Source organism: Bombus huntii, chromosome 1 (genome assembly GCF_024542735.1).
Source record: "Bombus huntii isolate Logan2020A chromosome 1, iyBomHunt1.1, whole genome shotgun sequence".
Classification (NCBI taxonomy): domain Eukaryota; kingdom Metazoa; phylum Arthropoda; class Insecta; order Hymenoptera; family Apidae; genus Bombus; species Bombus huntii.
Window position 1 is genome coordinate 19929747 of NC_066238.1, and position 20653 is coordinate 19950399.

Sequence of the window (20653 nt, forward strand, 5' to 3'; positions counted from 1 at the left end):
CAATTCCAGTTCTTCTCCTCGAAATATACCTTTTCAGTGCAAAAAGGTACACTTTCAGGAACACGAAGATGGGAACTCTTCTGTCACGAATGATAGGAAAAGCTGGCGTTGTAGCTTGATCGGAAGGACAACAGGCGCAATACACGAGTATTTACAAATACACATACTTCGCTGCAACAGATTACAAAACGGATCGAGGAATAAAAGTACGTATTTTCAAAAAGGAACGTACTGTATGCGAATTACTTTATCATCATTCTATGTCGCTCAACAGGAGTGGGATAGACATACAGGCAAGCGGAGAATTCGACAAAAATCGGAATCTTTCACCATTTTAATGATATTATAAAAAATGTTAAATATCTAAAAAGAAAAGTTTTCTTCAAAAAGAAAATATTTCTCAAGTAAAGATATACATATAAATTTATATTTATATAGTTGATATTTCGATATTTGTTTATTGCCCGGCTTCCCTAATTCGTATGCATCTTTGAAGTGGTTTTACCGGAATACGTAAATGGAAAAACAGATAATACGGTGAACACACATGCGCGTACGTGTGTGTGTGTGTGTGTGTGTGTGTGTGTGTGTGTGTGTGTGTGTGTGTGTGTGTGTGTGTGTGTGTGTGTGTGTGTGTGTGTGTGTGTGTGTGTGTGTGTGTGATATCTACATATATGTAGTTCGTGCGCGGGTATCTCTACATATAATATAATATGTATATGCTTATAATAGTTCACTTGTAGAAACCTTTTATGAATACGTTTTGTATGTATGAAGTATTCTGAAATTTCATTACTGTAATGAAGTCCGATTATCATGACTACATTGGTAAAGCATAAAACAAACTTGAAAATGTGCACAAAACCTACAAGTATATACATATTTCGTAAAGGTCACATGGTGTTTAAACAATCAATTTCAGTATTATTTTGATATTATTTAATGTATTATTTAAATTAATCTAAATTAATGGATATTTTGTAACTTCTATATACATTTTCAAATTAATTTCAATAATTTTACCAATACAATCATGACAATTGTGTCTCATTACAGTAATAATGAAATTTGAAAATGTTTTATGTAACAGATATAGCATGTACATAAAAGTTTTCTATACTAAATGTTCAAATATGGTAAGCTACTGTATACATGTCGAGATGTGTGTCGACTTTTCCGTTGTCCAATAATAATCCCGCCTAGAAGAGAATGTTACAAAATCAGGTACCACGTTGAATACCGACGAATGTATAGTCGGCTTCGCGAACGTTCCGAGGTTACATATATATATTTATATACACATCGATAGTCGGAATACATGTACCTGGGTATTAATTGCTCCAAACAAGCGTGCCTATCCTATACACTTTCCTTCTATATTACGTTCGTAAGGTAACCGTGAGGCACGATGGGTTTTCGTCTCGTTTTCCTTTTTCTGTTTCCCACATTGCCATGTGAACTACAGCGGAAACGAGTTTTTCACGTGCAAAAAACAGAGAAGTAGGACCGCGAAAGGTCGAGGACAGCGAACTTCATTTTGCAACGTTTATACGATATCAACATCAAAATATTGCAACGAAAAATTCTCTCCCTATCTATGTGACTCGTGTCATGACGAATAATGGGGCATCGAACAAGTTCAATGTACTACCTGTTAAAAATGCTTTGTTGACTGGATTAACACGTTGACTACCGTGCGAATTTTATATTGTATTTTACGTTGGGAGCTGCAACACACCATAATTACATCTATATATACACAACACAATTGTGAATTTTTATGCGTTTACCTATAAGAAATTTGAAAGTTCAAAACTGCACAAAATGCACATAACATGAAAAAATATATAAAATGTTCAACGTATAGTGTTTTCTATAATATTTTGTAGGTAAAACAATTTTCTACCGAGGTTTTACTTTTTTAATTCTATTCTCAAAAATATAAATTTGCATAAAAATCCGGTCTAATCATAACATTCAATTTTTGAAAAATGTTACATACATTGTAATTGTGTACCTTTTTCTGATAATGTTATCTAAATCATTCACATTGTTGAAAATTTGCTGACCCATGAAACTTATCTTATCTTAATCATTCTAAAAAGTTTAGTAAAACGTGGGTCACCGATGACCACCGTGGCAGTTAACGTGTTAAGATCGACTTCGGGTTACATAGCTCTTTTGCATCTTCCACGATTCGTATCGATTCACTTTCCACGGCGTTCCATTAGGTTCATAGACTCTCCCGGTGCCGAAACGCGCGTTCTCGTAACGGTTCGCGGGAGGCAAGAATTTCGAGCCGATCGGCGCGTGCAGTAAACGCCCATTGGCGTTTGGTAGATATGGACAACGAATACAATAATGTCTCTTGCATCAAGACACGTCCAATCGTTTTGTACCTTACATATTATAACGCCAAAAGAATTGAATCTCTCGCTACGATACAGCTCCCTGAGTATCGTTTGACATATTTCGTAATATTTTCTCAATTACAAAAAATAATTACATACTGACAAGTAGATTGCGGATGTTTGTGCACTCATAGAAAGTTTGAAGATGTCAAAATGCATACAATTCATGTAATATGTAAAAATACATAAGGCATCCAAAGTATAGTTAATCGTCATATCTAATATTTAGTGAGCGAAACAAATTTCTGTCAAACATCTATTATTTTAATTTTTCATAAACTTCCATGAAAATCCGCATTCTATTGAGAAGATGTTGGAAACTAAATAACCTCTTCATGGTTTACTATAGAAGTCGAATTCGTGACATGAGCTTAGTTTGAACACTAGACGTTCGGCAGCGAGAGTTTAACTGTACGAAGCGTAAATAACATCTGTTGTTCAGTGCATAGAAAAACGTATTTAGAAAAACGTAATGGAACTCCGCTTCATTTTCATTTTTAATCCGATATACAACAAGTTTCCTTTTCTTCTTCTCCGGATTTTAAAAACGTCGTTTAGTAAATAATAGACGACTTTAATAATAGAGACACACCGATGTTTACGATACCACTCGTTCGCGGCGCTATGAGTTTCGATTACACACGGAAAACACGAGCGTAAATGCAAAGTCGGTTTTGTAATCGATTTGCCGAGTTAAATTCAAGCAACGACCTTGAGGACTCGAAAGAAACGTCTCGTAAGCATCGTTCACACACGCACGCACACATACACATTTTCTTTGTTAGCTTCGTATCATCAAATAAAATAGCTTGGAAAAAGAAAAAGAATAGCGATTATAAGTATATATATATATATATTAATACGTAGAGATACATATTACATGGAGATTGGTTCCTTTTTAGACAATATTTCGCGACGAATCGCAAGTAACAGTAAAAGGAGACTTTCTTTGATTTTCTTCCTCCCACCCTTGCCCCTGTTTAAACCTTCATTGGATTTTTACCGCGTCAGCAAAAAATAAAGTTGTTCGCGTTACATTTGATTTATTCCCGCGAATCACACGTTGATACACTCTACGAATTCTTTAAATGTTATCTAAATTCGATTTTGAATTGATATCATGAAAGAAAGATTCGTTGGGAGAACCAAAAACAGTAGGACACCATATAAAGTGATAAAAAAATTGCTACTGCCCTTGTATAACATAACTTAGAAAATAACAATGAAAGCGAAATGAAATACTTGTTAAGGAAAGAGTACCAGAAAAAACGTTTACAATAAAGAAAATACAAATCTTGACACTAAAGAAAATTTAACCGATGAAAAAGCTACTAATATTCAAAAAGTGACGTCGAAATTAATTTTAAGTGATTCTGAGAGTGATACAATTTTAACTTCACCTACACTTTTATTTTAAGTTACGTTCCATACATGTAGTAAAGAAAACTTAGTTTCAAAATAAACTAACTATTACCTTCTATTATATTAAATAAAAAACTTTTTATTTAACTTTAACTTTTTACGCTTTCAGTCTCTAATACAGAACGTATCTTCCGTGTTATAACGGGTCCTACTGTACTTGGAAAATAAAAGGGAAACGAATAATTCGAATATAAAGTTGAAATATCAAAGAAGAAATAAGCGTATCGTATTGTATTACGCGTGTCATGTTCTTTCTTCCGAGATATCTTGAAGACGTAAAAACCGTCGAAATACGAATTAGAAATCAATGACTTGAGATTGGAGAATGCCATCAACAACGCGGAAGAAAATAATGGAACAGGTGCACTAGACAGGGCTCGCTTGACGCGTTTAGATATCGCACGTTCAGTCTCGAAAACAGCAAGTCCAAACACCGTTGCATTCATCTTTCTAACGCGATACAACATCGAGTCACTGTTTTTACGCATTTAACTCGATCGAAACGTTATTCAACTACACACATATATGTCGTACTATTATATGTATAAACATTAACCTCTGAAACACCGAGATTACGAAAAAATCAATGCTCGACCGGAGAACGAATTCTTCGCTCGAGGTATATGTATATATTCAACTTCATTTTTCTTTCTCCTTTTGTTGAACATATTTGGAGAGAACATTTACAAAGTTATACGTAGTTTCTTTTCTTTTACAATAGTGTATCGAATTCTACGTGAGAAACTTCCAAGTGCACTAAATGGGTTCGAAACACGTTGTGCCTACGACGACTAAAAAAAGTGTGACAGAGGCCACGATTTTATCCGTGGCATTCAACATGGTAACCATCGTGTTTTTTCGGTCTATCTCTCCCTTTGTCTGAAATCACGCGAAGAGAATGTCCGATTTAACACTTTAACTCGCACGCGGTGGACGTGTAGCACGCGTACATTGCACTGTTAAAAAACCGCGGCGAAACCGATTAAACTATTAACCGCAATGGAATCGTACAATATACGCCGTTAAACGCGTCCTTATAAGGAAGAATTAGATAGACTTACACCCGAAGTACGCAATAGAAGCGATATTCCTATGGACATGCCCCCCCGCGGAACGTGGTGAAATTAACCGATTAAGAACCAAGCAGAAAAATAATGTGTTGAAATTGTGTAAACCAACATTATTATAAAGCACAAATAAGGTAAATTATTCTCCCCATCGAGAGAATTTCTACAATTTGAACAAAATAATTTATCATATAGTAATATAAAACACTTTACTTTCCTTAAATCTTACAAAATTATAGGATTTACGTATATATATGGAAGAAAAAATGGCAACGAAAACAATATCTTCTTTTTCTCTAAGTAAAACTTCTTTTTATAGTTGTAATGTGCATTGGATGAAATTTAATAATATAAGTTGTCTAAATAGAAGTTACAAATATAAGACATTACGTTAACCCAACTTTGGTCCTTAATAGGTTAAGTATTAACTGGACGAAAAATAGATCAAATCCCTGAATATAATAGAAAATGCAAATTTTTATATCAACGCGATATTGCACGAGAGAATCGATCTATATCTCAACAGAGAGATTAAACTAAACGCTATCTCGTAACGCACTACTAAACTATACATTATTTTGTCTCGTTAAATATGGAACGCTGACGCGACACCGATGCAAGCTCGCTTCGATGAGAACGAAACCGATTGAGCACTGTTTTACGTTGAAAAGTATATTTGGATCATCAATACGAAACGATCTCGAGCGTTTCTTTTTTTTTCTCGGAATAAAACATCAGCGAACGGTGAATTCCGGAGGCGCTATGGCATCGAGAGCCAGGGAAATATGTTCATATGACGCGAAGCGATAATTCTATACTCCGCTGAAAAATTTTTCGAGCGTTACGCGGTTAATAACGTGTCAAACGTGTCAAGATAACGTTATCCCACCGGCGAACGATCTTTCATGTGCATTCTTGTAAGTATTTTAGTGCATGGGATATTGTTAATTGTAACTGAGAAAATGCCAGAACGGTTTTGAGTTTCGTACTTTCTCGACTATTATCGACGGGGAGAATGACCCGACACATCGTAAAACGTAAAAACTAAATCAAATTTGAACGATCCGGCATCAGGGTGATCGTTGTTCGGCGTGAGACGCGTCATTTAAAGCCCTATCTCCACTGAAGCGACAACAGTGAACTTTGCATTGCTGTTCCTGTCTTTTGAGAAAGTCGCTGCTTGTTGTCAAATATTGCTTCAGCGTGAACAAAATATTTTTGTAATGTTGCTGTTCGTTGAAAATATTTTGGAACATGCAGTAACAAAGGGCGAAAAACAGTTCCTCTTTCTTGCCTCAGTGCAGACAGAGCTTAACGTTATTCAGTTTAGAAATCCCAATTTAGCAAACACGATGACCGTGATTAAAAATCCTTAATCACATCGTATGTGTTTTTCTTCTCCTCTTTCCTTCTTTCGTACAAATTTTTTCTTTTCTTTTTGGTATATATGCATGCGTCTATAGAGCTAGGACTTCAATTAATTCACGAACAAATATAACACGGCGACGTTTATTTTGGGCCCGGTCATGTTTGTTTTCTTTTTAATTTCTTCATTTTTTTACTTCGCAAATGTTTCTCTCTTCTTTTATTCTCATGGAAGATACTTTATCGGCGGAGTTCGTTCCGCCTTATCTCGCGATCCAACGATAAAAAATAGCTTGCTCGCGTTTTGTTACTTCAGCCCTTATTAACTTATATACAAATATAACGCTGCGTTTTGGTAAATATCCTTCTAAGCACTTGTTACGTATCGAGTGAGGAGTTACGGAATATCGTTTCTCTCTCCTTGTCGTCTATGTCGGTTGTTGCACAGTGCGGATTCTCGAACAAACCTCAAGACGATTCAACTTTTATAGTGAAATAGACGGCGGTAATAAAATAACCGAGAATATATATATATATAGTAACGTTACGTAAAATTATTAACCCGCGTTTTTCATGTTATCTATCGAGTTTATCGATCTACATGTGTCGTTCATTGTTTATCTATATATAAATGTGTGTATATATATATATATACACTATATGTATACACTATATGTATATATATATACATATTATGTATATATATATATATACATATTATGTGTGTATATATATATATATATATATATATATATATATATATATATATATATATATATATATATATATATATATATATATATATATATATATACACATATTATGTGTATATATATATACATATATATGTATATATATATATATACACACACGACGTTTGAACGATACCATTTACACACATACTATAATATTTCCTTGCCTTTCGCGAAAGTTTTATCCTGTTTAGTTTCTTCATTCAATGCAGAACCATCCTTTCCCATTTTTACATTTTTACCGTTACGTTCCATAACGCCCGCCTCGTTCGATTGGAATGGATTATACACGTACTTGTAAATTATATATAATACATATCTATGTATCTATATAACTATATATATATATTATATAAATATCTGTGTATGTATATATATTATATAGATAGATAGAGAGATAGATATATATATGTATATGTAAAAAAAGACAAGAAAAGAAAAACGTTACTGGTGCTGTGTTTGAAAAGCGTTTTACAATCCCATAAAACAGAACGAATCATCTAACAAACTACATACATCGAACCGAATGCCTTGAACACCTTGTTCGTGTGAGATGAGTTATTCGTAATGCCGGCTTCGTTCTATCGTACTTAAGCAGTGTAAAATATTTTTTTTTCTTTTCTTTAGGAACTTATAATACTACTCGTGGTGTACGACGTCCTGACTTTATGCCGAGTTATCATGTGGGCATGATGAAGGCGGGTTTTTTTAGTTCTTAGTATAGTTCCATGATCTTTGCGTAGCTTCGAATACAATTGATGGAAATACACATATATATGTGTACGTCGATTGCGGATAGATCATTAGATCTTTTTACAGAATCAACGCAACAACGACTATTCTTTGCTTGAAATTAATCATAGTACTAAATTAACTATACATATGTATATATATGTATATATACTACAGCGTTGCGATACTATATAACCGACAGTAGCGTGGAATGTCTGGTTCGCTTAAGTAACGTTCTATATAGTTTAGTATGGTATGGCTTTCCTTATTACTCGAAGAATCGCAAACATCAAGAACCCTTCATTAGTTATCCCCATCGGTCGAATGTTTCTCGTTGAGATAATAACGCGAGCGTTCATCGAAGCCCACATGACGATCGAATGCGCTCGCTCCTTAAACAAGGATACAAGACGGTAACCACTACAATAGTTAGACCGGGCTATCTCGTCGAAAGACAGTCTCCATCTGTCGATTAGTCATACGCACGACGAATATTATTATTTTCGCACAATAGATCTTCTAAAAGCACTTCTATACACATTTTGTTTTTCTTTTGTAGGAATTGCATGTCTTGCGTATCATTTCCCTAATACACGTAGGGTTCCGTCTTTTACCTATATTATTCCTCCCTATTGTGTTGCTTTTTGTTTTAACGTTTCTTCCTACTTTAGGTTTTCTTATTATATCATTTAACGCGCGCTTGTTTTTTCTCACTTCCTCTCTTTCGCCACCTTTTCTCTCTCTCTCTCTCTCTCTCTCTTTCTCTCGAGCACCCTTTCTAAGATTTTATGTTTTATCACAGATGTTTTGTTCTCGATTTATCGCCACCCCTTTTGTATCTATAGCCCACTCGGTAATAACGCTAGCAGGAGAACATTCGCCTCGTTATCTCTCTCTTTATGCTTTTCCGCGAACGCGTAATCGCCGCGTTACTTCTATTATTTTCTTCTCGTATTCCTCTTTTATTTTCCCCTTCAATTTTTTTGTCTTTATATGTTCTCTCGCTAAGCCGAAATGATATTATGATCACAGCTCTCGTCTTGCCATTACGCGCAAGAATACACGATTCACACTAAGGCCTGCCTTAGTACAAAAATATACATTCGCTTCTTAAAAAATAGATCTTAGCATTCTGTACTGGCTAGCGTTCGTTTGATATTTTACAGTATTTTGATTCTTGGCAGGCTGTCTTATAGGTTAGTATTTATCGGCTACGAGAACCATCCTCGAGTGAGCTTTCGTTATTTCTTTCTCTCTCTTTCTCTTCAATGAGACGCTTATCCGATCTAAACACTAGCTGATGCACCACCCCTTTGTTTCTTTTTTTTACATTTTAATTATTTTTTTTAACGACTCGCATATTCATAAATTGATGTCCGCGTGGGTCAATCAGGGGGCGAATCGACGAGGGCCACGAGCTAAGACGGAAAGCTAAGAGACCTAAGAAAGGAAAGACGAGCAACAATCATCGAGACAAGCGTTATCGACAATAGGTAAAATCGATGTGAACAAATTCGTTCCGACGCGATTCGCGAACGATGCTTTCCGTTTAGTCGGGATCGTCCTTGTTTTATGAATATGAGGTCGGACGTTGGCTAGACGTGCGGACCGCCTAACTGTGGTTATACCTTTCCCAGTAGGTTCAGTCTTATGCTTGGTTTGTCATTCGCGTTTATATCGATATATATGCGTATAGTTGGGTTGTGTCCATTTGGTTAAGCGACCGCACGAATACCGAATTGTCTTCTTCTTCTATATGACTTTGTACACAGGATTCGCAGAGATGGTACTACGTGTCACCTGACATTTGTTTGTTTGCTTGCTATTTTTACTCATTTGGATAACTTTCGTTCTTACATCCGAACGCATATCTCATCTTCTCTCATTTAAATTTCATTCCCTTTCATACGTTATCATTATTTTCGCAACGTCATATGTTCTTTCACACTGTTCTCTCTCTCTCTCTCTCTCGCTCGCTCTCTCGCTCTCTCTCTCTCTCTCTCTCTCTCTCTCGACTCACACGTCGGGCACCGCGCCCGCGAGTATACTGTTTATGCGGGACTTCGTTTGATTAAAAAACAAAAAGAAAATAATATTAATAATAATAATAGTAATAGTAATAAAAACGACAAAAATATATACGAGGAATAAAAAAAGAAAAGAGAAAAAAGACTTCGTAAATAACATCTGGCCCGTCCGCACAACGTCAATGGTCGGCGAACAATAATGAGTTCGCGAGAATGTTTTTTCTATATATAAATAATGAATAACCGTCGATTCACCGTTTTGTAAAAATTTGCTGATCTCAAAAAATACACGCACACGGAATACGAAATGAAAGGGCATGAGTTATACCTTAACTTGTCAGTCATTTTTTGGCGAGAAACAAGCAGGTGTTGCAGCAAATCGCCGAAAAATGTCCATTAAGGTGACTATGATTAGTATTCTTCAGTGGTGGCTGTCGCGTATCAAATTTTTTTCGGCAGATTTATCCTTACCGCGACTCAGGTACATGCGATACATGTTAACCCTCGCTTGGCGGTTGCTGGATCATTTCTGACTCGAGCATCAAATATTTACTTTATAATGACAAAACAAAATGGAGAAAAGAGTAAACAAACATACATATACTCGTTAACTTGACTTTACGTTAACTCCATTTGCTTCGTAGTGAGATGGCGTGCTATAAGATACTTTTATAATCTATTTTCTTTAGTTATAATTTACTATAATTCTATCATAATTATTATCTTTATTATTATAGTCGATCATTTCTTGAGTTTTCTTTTAATTTGGAAACACAAATGGTAAGATCTAGCTGTTTTGTTTGTATAGAAAATAATAATAATAATAACAATAATAAGAACAACAACAACAACAATAACAATAATAATAATGAAACTGAATTGCATGGATCAGAATTTATCTAGCTACCGCCGTTCGCGAGTTCGAGGGTTAAGGCCCATTCATTTTGTATAACAGTTTTAAATTGTTTAAAGTAATAGTTTTTTCATTATTTGTGCCTAGCTCTCAATCGATTCATTTTTGTCCTTTTTTCTTTCTCTCAGATAATCCGCTATATATTGCTTTTCCCTTTATCTCACTCTCCTTTCTTTCTTTCCTTTTTTTTCCTTGCATTAAATTCGGGCGCAACTCCGCGATTTCTGCGCGTGTCCAATATTTTAAACGCATGGATGTATATGTACAGAACCACATATAAAAAGCAATAGTACACGTGACTACAAGTACACGACGATATAATAATTATACAAGGACTCGAAAAAAGTAAATAACCTTTCAGAATAATAAACTGTATAAGAGTGCTGTTTTGGTATTGTTCTTTGTGTTTGTAAATCGTTTTCTTTCATTTTCATGTTTCTTTTAAATCTTCGAAATCGTCATTATTAATCGCACGACAGAAATAGATGCATGTGGCATCTGAATATTAACGTTTAAAGTTCGATAGATAATACAGATATACATACATATACACATACACAATTAGCAGCTAATTCCTCTGATTTGTTTTTTTATAGATAAACCTATAATTGTGTTCGTTTTCAGCGGTCGCTAAGAGCACGGTGAAAAGACGGTACTTGGAGGTCGCACAGTTCTTCATTAATATCATCGATATTCTCTTTCTTTCTTTCTTTTTACTAAAGCGACACGCAAAAGTTGTGTGTTTGCTGTGTGTCTAACTGTCTGTACCACCAAATCAACCGCACTCTTCTCGGCACACATTCATTTAATATTTGTACAAGAGCGTCCGATTGGTTTTGGTATTAAAAATAACCTCGGATCGCTGTTCGACTTCTTATATTTCTGAGTGCATCTTTTGTTTTATCGCAACTCAATCGCAAACTCTCTTTTTACGAAGTCCAACATATTTTATTTTTTTTTCGTTTAGTTACTTTTTCTTACACTGCATGCTCTTGGCGCTCGCTTCGATCTAAATTTCCCATAGAATTGGAAAAATATTTGTTAACATATTTCTACTTACATACATTTGGAATTTCGTTACGCTTTCCAGTGGAACATCGTGAGATCGGTTCTTTCTCTCATCTAGTCTTGTTCTTCTTGTTTCGCGTTGATTTTAATTGGTAGTATTCCCTTTCACACACATTCGAAATTATTTTCCCGTGATATCAACAGGTATACGTCACATCGAAGGTCCGTTTAGGTGAGACCTTGATCGTCTTGTAATGCTTTCATTCTTAATATCTATCAAGGATATTATTACACTCGTATATTACATATGCTTTTTTTCTCACTAATATTCATCGATGAGAGGAACGATCACTAATTGTTATTATCTCTCTTATTTTGATCGTTTTGGGATCACCACTGTTAGCAATAAAACGTTATTGCACCACAAATGATTTTTCGTAGGAAAAACCAACGAAATACTTTGATATTCGTTTCGATAAACAAAAATAGGGGGTGATACGTACTTAATTTAGGTACCTCATCGCGGACTCAAGAAAGACATATTTTAACTATAGCTTATCATATCCTCATAAGAACTAATAAAATCATTATAAAGGAGAACTTGTGTGCGCTTTACCCTCGCTGTTTACACACTGGAACTGTGTGATCCTTACCTGATAGGCAACATATCCATCAACTACTGATTTTAAACTACGAATTTACACATGTCCACCGTTTGATGTTACATCCATAGTTCTCGTAAAAACAATTCTTATAGAAAAATAAAGGATATAACTTTATAACTTTACTTCTGAGAGTGTAGCCCGCCCAGAAATTGTTGATGATGTCGATTAGTAATGTATGGTATCGGGGAGTAATATTTCCTTGGTGCAAATAAAAATTTACTTTTGGTCTTGGAGGACCAAAGGCATGATAACTTCCCTGCTATCACCTTCGAAAGGATTTTTAACAACTGCAGGTAAATCTTCATCGCTCAATGGTTTCCACTGGTTCCCCATTATTTCTTTTATTTCCTATATAATTAAAAACCAGTTAAAAAAAATAATTTGTAAAATAATTTAGTAATAGTTTTGTTAAATCAAAATCTATATTTAGAAATATCAATATTGAAGATACAGACTTACATGTGTAATAGTTTCAGACTTATGCCAAGATTCAACATCAGTTGCAATGAATCTCTGTGCAAATACTAACGACTTAAGCGTATTTCCGCGTAGGCGTGCAATAGCCAACAAATTTTCTTGATGATATCTGTGGCCTATGAATACAATTTCCACAAGTTTGGTACACTTCCATGCAACTAATACTAGTGGATCAGGGCTGCAGCAGAGTATTAAATTTATACATTAATAAAAAAGTTAAAGAGTAAAATTATAACATAAAATAATGCATCTTACCTATGAGGATCATTTGGGTCATATGTTGCTGGTATGTTTTTTGCTGAAGGTTGTACTGAATCGATCCATATTAAAGATTTTAAAGTAAGCGAATACCACCTGGATAATCGATGCAATACTCTAATATTAAACTTCTCACAAAATAGTACTTTTAAATGTGTAAGTGGCATGGAAGGACGAAGTATATTTGTATCTAATTTTTCAATACCAACATAAGAATGTAGAAGATTTAGTCGCAGCTCGCATTTCGGACTGAAATTGAAGCAACGTAATAAGTAATTTTTCATTGCATTAAAATAATAATAAATTAACTATACTAATACTTACTTCTTTTGAACAAAACTTTGCCAACTACCATCAGTTGTTTCCGAAAACTGATAATGCCAACCATGCACATGAATTACAAGCCTTTCCATCGTACCACTGTCCAATGCCTTTAGCAAAGAATTGGTTAGGAACTCATAATCCAATGTTAAAATAGACAATCTAGCAAATGAATCAAACAGATGTCCATAACCAGCATTGAAAACGTTAAAATCATCAGGATCATCCTTAACAGATGCCAAAGCAAGAGTTGTCAAGTGCTTTGCCTGGTAGTTACGCAGATGTATCACAATTTGTCTGGCACTTCCTATTAAATCTTCTATGCATCCCAGACTTAGAGCTTCTAAACGATTGGATTTCTTTATAATGCTTATAAGAGAAGAAACCAATGCTTTAGTGCATTTTGTACCATCTTCATATTCGAATGTACTATTGACAGGTTCCAAAAACAATTTACGAAGTTGCCTATTATATCTTAGCTTTTTCAAGAGGGCTAACGTTTCTTTTGCACAATAATTTGATATATCACAGATGATTGTAACTTCTTGCACACTAAGTTCGAAATTGCTTGCCAGGCATCTAAAAAAAAATAAAGTAAGAAGTAGAATCTTAAATGTTTAAAAATTTTACACATGTATAGAAAACTTTACATACTTAGTCCATGATACACTGTCTTCATCTTTCAAGACAAATGTGATCTTTTTCCAAAAATGAGGATGAAATAGAGCGTATCTCCAATTTTTGCACACCTATGCAAATTAATTTGAATAAATCATTTCTATTAAACAAATCTATAAAATCTGTGATATCCAAACACATATGATATGATATATGATATGATAAACAAATGATAAATATATAGCACATATATTTTAAGAGTACCACAGTTCAAAACAATTCAGGTCTTATATTAAAACATAAAAACCTTTAAAGGATGATTTCAAAGGCTAAGAATGGAAACATATGAAATTAATATTCAACTACTGTTTGATAACTAATTTTTTGTAAGTTTTTAAATAGTTTCTCACTTGTCTTTTTTCTTTATTTGGCTGTATAAAACAATAGAACTATCAAATAAAATGAATGCTTAAAATTAATATTCAGAGTATATAATAAACAGAACAGAGTGAGAGAGGGGGGAGAGAAAGAAAGAGAGAGAAAATAAACCTCAACACAGAGAGTGGTTTAATTACCCACTGTGTTGGTCAGAATTTAAACGGCCTTGAGGGGGAAAAAAATTGAAGATTACCTGGGAGGCTCGTAACCGGCAGTTGTATGGTAAATATGAGAATATTTCCTGTAGAATGATGCTGGGAAGGTTATTCCAGCACAGATTATTGTCCTCTTGCGCCATTTCTATCGAACGATTTGCATCATTGTAGGACGAACAGCTGTTTGCATTTATCGAAGACAGCTGCTCCTCGCACTTTTTTGACACTGCCTTCTCTGTCGCGTCGCTCTCCATTGGATTTTTTAACTGTTCCAAATATATAACATCCCCATTTTCAGCATGTATCATGTTTAATCTTATTATTATCAAACCTATAATCCTTCACTTCTTTTCCTGGCAAATCCTTCGGACTCAGCCACCCGTTTCTTCGAGGTGAGCCCCCTCCACGAATCAAAATAAGAGCCCTGACGTGTATTGCGCTCTACTCGTTAACTTCCAACCACTCCAACTGCCGTTCGCGTACGTATGCTTGTACGCATGGTACGCGTCAAATTCTTTCTTCTGATTGGCCAACGACTACGCATGTCAACTGTGTACTCTTTTCGTGATATGTAATATTTGTGTTTGACACACAGTCATTTGACATTGTACATAAAGCCTGGTTCCATGTTACAGATAACTTTTTATTTAACATCTTTTACTAGACCAGAGTGGTCCACATAAACAATTTTTAAGTTTTCAGAGAAGTTCTATATAAATAATTTAAAATTAAATTTTATAGATTTACATTTTTGGGGATTCGAATGAAAAGTACAAATTATTTTGTAATGATTTTTTTGTACAGTTTATATGAATAAAACTTACGTTTTCATATACATTTTTAAAGAAAAATTATACAAATTTTAGATTAACTACCAGTTATCAATGAAATGAAAAATATGTAATTTGTATAAGTTAGATAGAGATAACTAACGTTAAAATTGCACGCTGCCTTATATTACCGTTTTGATATTTGATGACAGTTCTTATCGATTACATTAACGATACTATATCATATTAAGAAATAGAAATAAATTTTCAATAAATTTTTTGTAATTTATACATACATTTTCGAATCGGTTTCAAATTTTATTACTATAATAATAATAATAGTTGTGTCTCATTACAGTGCTGACGAAATTTCAAAAAATATTCAGAAAAAAATTCTATAAGTGTTCGAATACTTTCGTAAACCTCCGTATATGTCCATATAAATACGTGTCGTGATGCTCTGTAATCTATATTTAAATCATCTCGCTGGAATACTGTCTATAGTAATATATGTATGTATGTTTGGCATATGTGCCGATGATTATGAAAGTGACCTAAGACAAGAATCTAAAAAAAATGAGTTTATCACTTATTTTGCGATGCGTTTATTTGCGTAACAATAATTTGAAACCATCTTTGCGAAGTACCGTTGAATTGAGTCGATCGTTGTGTCGTTAAACTTTAAATATGTATCTCGAAATGTATCGAAAAAAATATATGACTTAGGCCACTTTCATAATCACCGGCATATATACGAGTGTACCGCGAAACAGCGATTGAAGTTAAAACGAGAGTTGAAACGTTAGTACTATAAGCCGGGTCAACATGGAACCCGTGATTAAACGTCAACGTATAGTGCTGCGCTGTTTTCCTTCTTAGAATTTTGTTTTTACAAATGACACGGAACAATGACACGCTCAAAGATCCAGATGATAAAAGTTTTTATATTTCTGTTGATCTTTCTATTAGAACGGAGCGCAGTATGTGATGGAAGTTTTAGGATAAACAGGGCTGTACCTGAATCAACGTCGCTAGATAAAGATTTTGTAATTCCGAAAAAAAATAACGCACAGACTTCCGTAAATGAAGAAAAACATCAACAAAATGCAGTCTTACCTGGTAGCACACCGATTCTCGAGGTTAACAAAACTGTGAATAATATAACCTCAAAACAGTCAGATGGTAATAAAACTGCACATATTACAGAAACAAGGAAAGAGGTTAGTGCTTGAAGTTTATCGAACAACAAAAATATAAACATTTCCTTGGAGTGATGTTTCTTTTAGTTTCTATCACTGTCTTTTGAATTTTGCAGTATATCTAACCAAAATGGGTTTGATTTCATGTACCTAGACATTTTAAAAAATAATTACAAAAGTTCTACTACTAAATCATTAATAATGTGAATTTTCAACAGCATGTGGGTGAAGGACATGCAACTTCTTTAAATGCTGGAGCTCTGAAGCGTGGTTTCTTTGTGTTTGTGGGGCTAAGTGTTCTTGTCTTGGCCTATATCGTGTTCCGTAGCTTTAGGTATATAGCATTTATTATGAGATTGAATTTCTCCTTTGATCATTAAATTTTAGATGCTTTGGAATCAGTAGTTAATGTTTTCAGCCTAAGTTGATGACTTAATTTTTGATTAAATATTTTCTTCGTATGTTATTTCATAGGTTAAATAAAACACGTGCCCAAATGGTCAGAAAATATGGTATTCTTGCACATAGACAAGATGTTGAGATGCGACCTTTGCCGTTAGATGAGGAAGATGATGAGGATACTACTGTTTTTGATGCCAGTAATGTTTTAACAAATAATGTTCAGCATCAAAATTTATAAGAATAATCGGCAGGAGGTACGCTGATTATTTTGTCACACAAATTTACAGTTTATGTAAAAATACTTTTCCTAAATGTGATGCTATTTAACAATCAAAATATACATCACGAATTTCTAGTATTCTTTCATATAAAATTGCTTGCTTTTGTGAAATTGTAACATGAAATATTCATTCATAGATATACTCATAGTTGTGAATTATATTTTCTGGCAATAGATGTTCTTTTATAAATGAAAATGAAACGACCTTATAAAACTTTCTTAATTTCTTAACCTAAATAAATGATAAGAAAAGAATTTTAAAACACTCATTATTCATAAAAGAATGAATAATGAATATCTATATCTACTCTTATACAAACTATATTTTACTTAAACTGTGTTGTTATAATTGAAATTATACAAATACAGATTGTCTATATTTTATTTAATGCTACACATTTAATAAATGTTATGTATAAAATATACTTGTTTGTATGATTTAGAAAAATCCTTTTTCAACAGCATGTACAACAATATTTGCTAGTTTAAGCCTGCCCTCTTTTGTTTTAATGTATGATAATGTCCATATATCAGCTATATCTATTCCATTGTCATCTTTTATAAGATCTAAGTCAAATGCCTCAGACTCATCCAGTAAAGCCATTGGAATTATTTCCATTGCAAATATCATACCAAATACAAATTGTTCTTTTACCTATAATTAATTGATTTATGTGTTATTACTGAAAATTGTCACATTTACTGAGAAATATGAACACAATTTACCTCATTCATAAACATGTCCCATGAATATATGTTTCGAGGATCAGATCCAAGTAAAGTGATGGTATTGAATAGTTCGTTGTAATAAAATTGTAATAATATGTCAAATTTTTCATCCCAAAGTGCTTTATCAGTGCAAGAATAAAAAGTAGTTGAGAGATCTAAGACTGGGCTGGCACATCTTGCCAGTTGGAAATCAAGTATTAAAGCTTCATGTTCAGTTATTTTCCGGATCATATAATTTGGGATCCATGAATCACCTTGACTGACAACAGATGTTGAATGATATTTACGATTGCATAATTCAATTGCTTTTTGAAATAAATCCTGAACTTTATAAGACTTCAATCTTTTTTCCGCTTCACTATCAGGATATTCTATAGCTAAGGCATTTTTAGTAATGTCTAATATCTTCTCCTGAAAATAATTAATTAACATCATAATATCCTGCAAAGTTAAACATGGAAAATTATAAGATTAATAACCTTACATGGAATCTCTTGTACCAATTCCAATGTTCATTACTATAGTATGTTTCATGCAAATACTCTACAATTTCCCTAAATTCATGTGGATTTTGATCTTTGAATGCAAGAGAAACTGCATGAAATCTTGCTATACTTTTTAAAATCATCTTGAATTGCTCTTCATCTAGAGAATTTTGTCTACCTATTACTTCATAACCCAAAAAAGTGACATCCTCCAATGCTATAAAATCATTTTCACCATCCATAACAGAAGCAAAATGACGTGGAATGCATAATGCTTGAGGTTGATTTTTTTCTTTTACAAACATCTCGAATTTTGGAATTATCTAAAAAATATCTTAAATGAATGAATTTTATGAATGAATGAACTAATCATCTTTTTACCTTTGTATAAAATAGAATCTCATTGCTAAAAAATTCTGTACTTCTGTATGTCTTTCTTCTACCTTTATTCTTTGGTAGAGCTTTAACCACCAAACCAACTTGCACTTTTTTTCCATCTACCATACCAGTGACTTTAATCTTATAAATTGTTGATAAATAATTGTCCCCAATGGTACTTGATCCACCGAATTCCCAACTCAATACATTCACTTCTTTTCCATTATGCATGGTATATAATATATCTTGTAATGTTTTCTCAGTAAAACAAGCACTTACTTCCTTTAATTTTGCGTGATCTTTATTGGTACTTGTCATAATTTTTGAAATTGTTGGAAAGAATATTCTTTTGGAATCTTCTCGTAGAAATCTGAGTTGATATCGAAGTCCCTTCAAGAAGAAGTAGTTCTATCTATCTGGTGGTATCAATAATTTTTCCATTACTTTCCTTACACATAATGATAAGCAATTTAACAAAATCTATTTATCTTATCACAAGAGTACTTACAGATCTATTACTTCTGATTTAGTTGTATTATTCCTTTTTGTATGATGTTATAAATTTATTTAAATTGTTACTTCATTGGAGAGAAAAAAATATGCTCTTTTAATATCTTTTTCTGTAATATGAATAGAATATAAGGTCAATAAAAGGATTACTAGAATAATTGAAAATTATGATAGACAAGATATATTCAATTCTTTTAATATATAACCAATATATAATACAGAAATCAATTTTACTTTTGTATTAAAAGTTAATAACTTAAAAATATATCTTACATTCTTCGAATTTAGAAAGATTTCTATATATGTATACACTAATTTATATGACCCTGTCTATAAAAATCTAGTGCATTGATCAAAATTAATTTGAAAATATATTTTAAAAATTCCTTATTGTAAATAGATATTAAAAACAGATTACATATTTCTCAAATAAATTAATGACTTTTCTTGAAACAAAAATTTATATTGTGTATACATTTATAAGCGTATGTATAATTTATTTATTATGTAATATTTTTTATAAAATACTAATTTATGAATTACAATAAAAAAGTAATTTATGCAATTATGATAAATTAAAAAAAATCGATGAGGAATTTTAGCTCCTTTTCATTTTGTATGAGTTGACTATAGATATAACTTATAGATAACATTTAGTATATCAAAGAAGAAGTGTTGTTACAAATTTACTATATACATAGGTACATCTTTTACTCTATAAAATTTGTAAGTTCATGAAAACTCTTCTATTATTATATTTATTTCCTTAACTATACTTCAATACCTTTCTACACGAGTGAATATAAACAATTGAATTATAAAACTTTACACGTAATAAATTAAATACTTTTGGGCTGTTTTTATGGAAAGCTCACTATTATTGAATAATGAACGAGCTTAAACGCATTAACATGTTAATTCAATCCACTAATCGACTAGTTTATTACTAAAATGCCATAATTTTGATCATCATGCTATAGAAATCTTTTAATATCTTAATTTATTACGTCATACTAGAGAGGAAATATTATACTTACAATACCAATATCAATAGCGTATTAGTATTTTGTCAATACGGGCTTGTACAATTATAATTTAAATTCCTTCCAGTAAACCATCCGATTTCCTAAAATTGGACATATAACAACAATCTCACTATATACTGTATCAACAAAAATATCTATATAATTCAAAAACTGAATTTTATTCTTTGTCATTAACACATAAAATCGTAATATAAACTGTGCCTAAAAAATCTGGAGGTATCTATA

At 33.0% G+C, this 20653-nt stretch overlaps 3 protein-coding genes across 9 annotated transcripts; 1 reads left to right on the forward strand and 2 right to left on the reverse strand.

The window, feature by feature from the left end:
- Positions 1-7450: 7450 nt before the first annotated feature.
- On the reverse strand, positions 7451-15646 carry LOC126864454 (F-box only protein 33). Its single transcript, XM_050615832.1, has 6 exons — positions 14668-15646; positions 14073-14167; positions 13422-13997; positions 13095-13346; positions 12822-13017; positions 7451-12710 (listed from the first exon to the last, which is right to left on the reverse strand). The coding sequence occupies exons 1-6, from the start codon at positions 14935-14937 to the stop codon at positions 12579-12581; spliced, it is 1521 nt and encodes a 506-aa protein (XP_050471789.1). The 5' UTR covers positions 14938-15646; the 3' UTR covers positions 7451-12578.
- Positions 15647-15821: 175 nt separating this feature from the next.
- Positions 15822-17705, forward strand: LOC126864559 (uncharacterized). The gene is made up of 3 exons (XM_050616016.1): positions 15822-16619; positions 16817-16932; positions 17073-17705. The coding sequence occupies exons 1-3, from the start codon at positions 16308-16310 to the stop codon at positions 17236-17238; spliced, it is 594 nt and encodes a 197-aa protein (XP_050471973.1). The 5' UTR covers positions 15822-16307; the 3' UTR covers positions 17239-17705.
- On the reverse strand, positions 17645-20652 carry LOC126864470 (uncharacterized). 7 transcript variants are annotated; one of them, XM_050615881.1, is made up of 6 exons: positions 20420-20652; positions 19381-19492; positions 18876-19262; positions 18494-18817; positions 18007-18420; positions 17645-17935 (listed from the first exon to the last, which is right to left on the reverse strand). In XM_050615881.1, the coding sequence occupies exons 3-6, from the start codon at positions 19188-19190 to the stop codon at positions 17720-17722; spliced, it is 1269 nt and encodes a 422-aa protein (XP_050471838.1). In that variant the 5' UTR covers positions 19191-19262; positions 19381-19492; positions 20420-20652; the 3' UTR covers positions 17645-17719. The 7 variants fall into 7 exon arrangements, with proteins under 7 accessions (XP_050471838.1, XP_050471798.1, XP_050471817.1 ...); XM_050615841.1 differs by having other exon boundaries at positions 18876-19288; XM_050615860.1 differs by having other exon boundaries at positions 18876-19284; positions 19377-19492.
- Position 20653: the final 1 nt, after the last annotated feature.

What these genes read in the sequence shown, in the direction of transcription:
- LOC126864559 (XM_050616016.1), top strand. Translation starts at nt 16,308, where the DNA reads ATGACACGCTCAAAGATCCAGATGATAAAAGTTTTTATATTTCTGTTG. An exon ending in TTACAGAAACAAGGAAAGAG is followed by an intron (nt 16,620 to 16,816) that starts GTTAGTGCTTGA and finishes AATTTTCAACAG; the next exon opens with CATGTGGGTGAAGGACATGC. An exon ending in ATCGTGTTCCGTAGCTTTAG is followed by an intron (nt 16,933 to 17,072) that starts GTATATAGCATT and finishes GTTATTTCATAG; the next exon opens with GTTAAATAAAACACGTGCCC.
- LOC126864470 (XM_050615881.1), bottom strand. Translation starts at nt 19,190, where the DNA reads ATGACAAGTACCAATAAAGATCACGCAAAATTAAAGGAAGTAAGTGCT. An exon ending in ATTGGTACAAGAGATTCCAT is followed by an intron (nt 18,421 to 18,493) that starts GTAAGGTTATTA and finishes AATTATTTTCAG; the next exon opens with GAGAAGATATTAGACATTAC. An exon ending in GGGACATGTTTATGAATGAG is followed by an intron (nt 17,936 to 18,006) that starts GTAAATTGTGTT and finishes AATTAATTATAG; the next exon opens with GTAAAAGAACAATTTGTATT.
- LOC126864454 (XM_050615832.1), bottom strand. Translation starts at nt 14,937, where the DNA reads ATGATACATGCTGAAAATGGGGATGTTATATATTTGGAACAGTTAAAA. An exon ending in GACAGTGTATCATGGACTAA is followed by an intron (nt 13,998 to 14,072) that starts GTATGTAAAGTT and finishes ATTTTTTTTTAG; the next exon opens with ATGCCTGGCAAGCAATTTCG. An exon ending in GACCCAAATGATCCTCATAG is followed by an intron (nt 13,018 to 13,094) that starts GTAAGATGCATT and finishes ACTCTGCTGCAG; the next exon opens with CCCTGATCCACTAGTATTAG.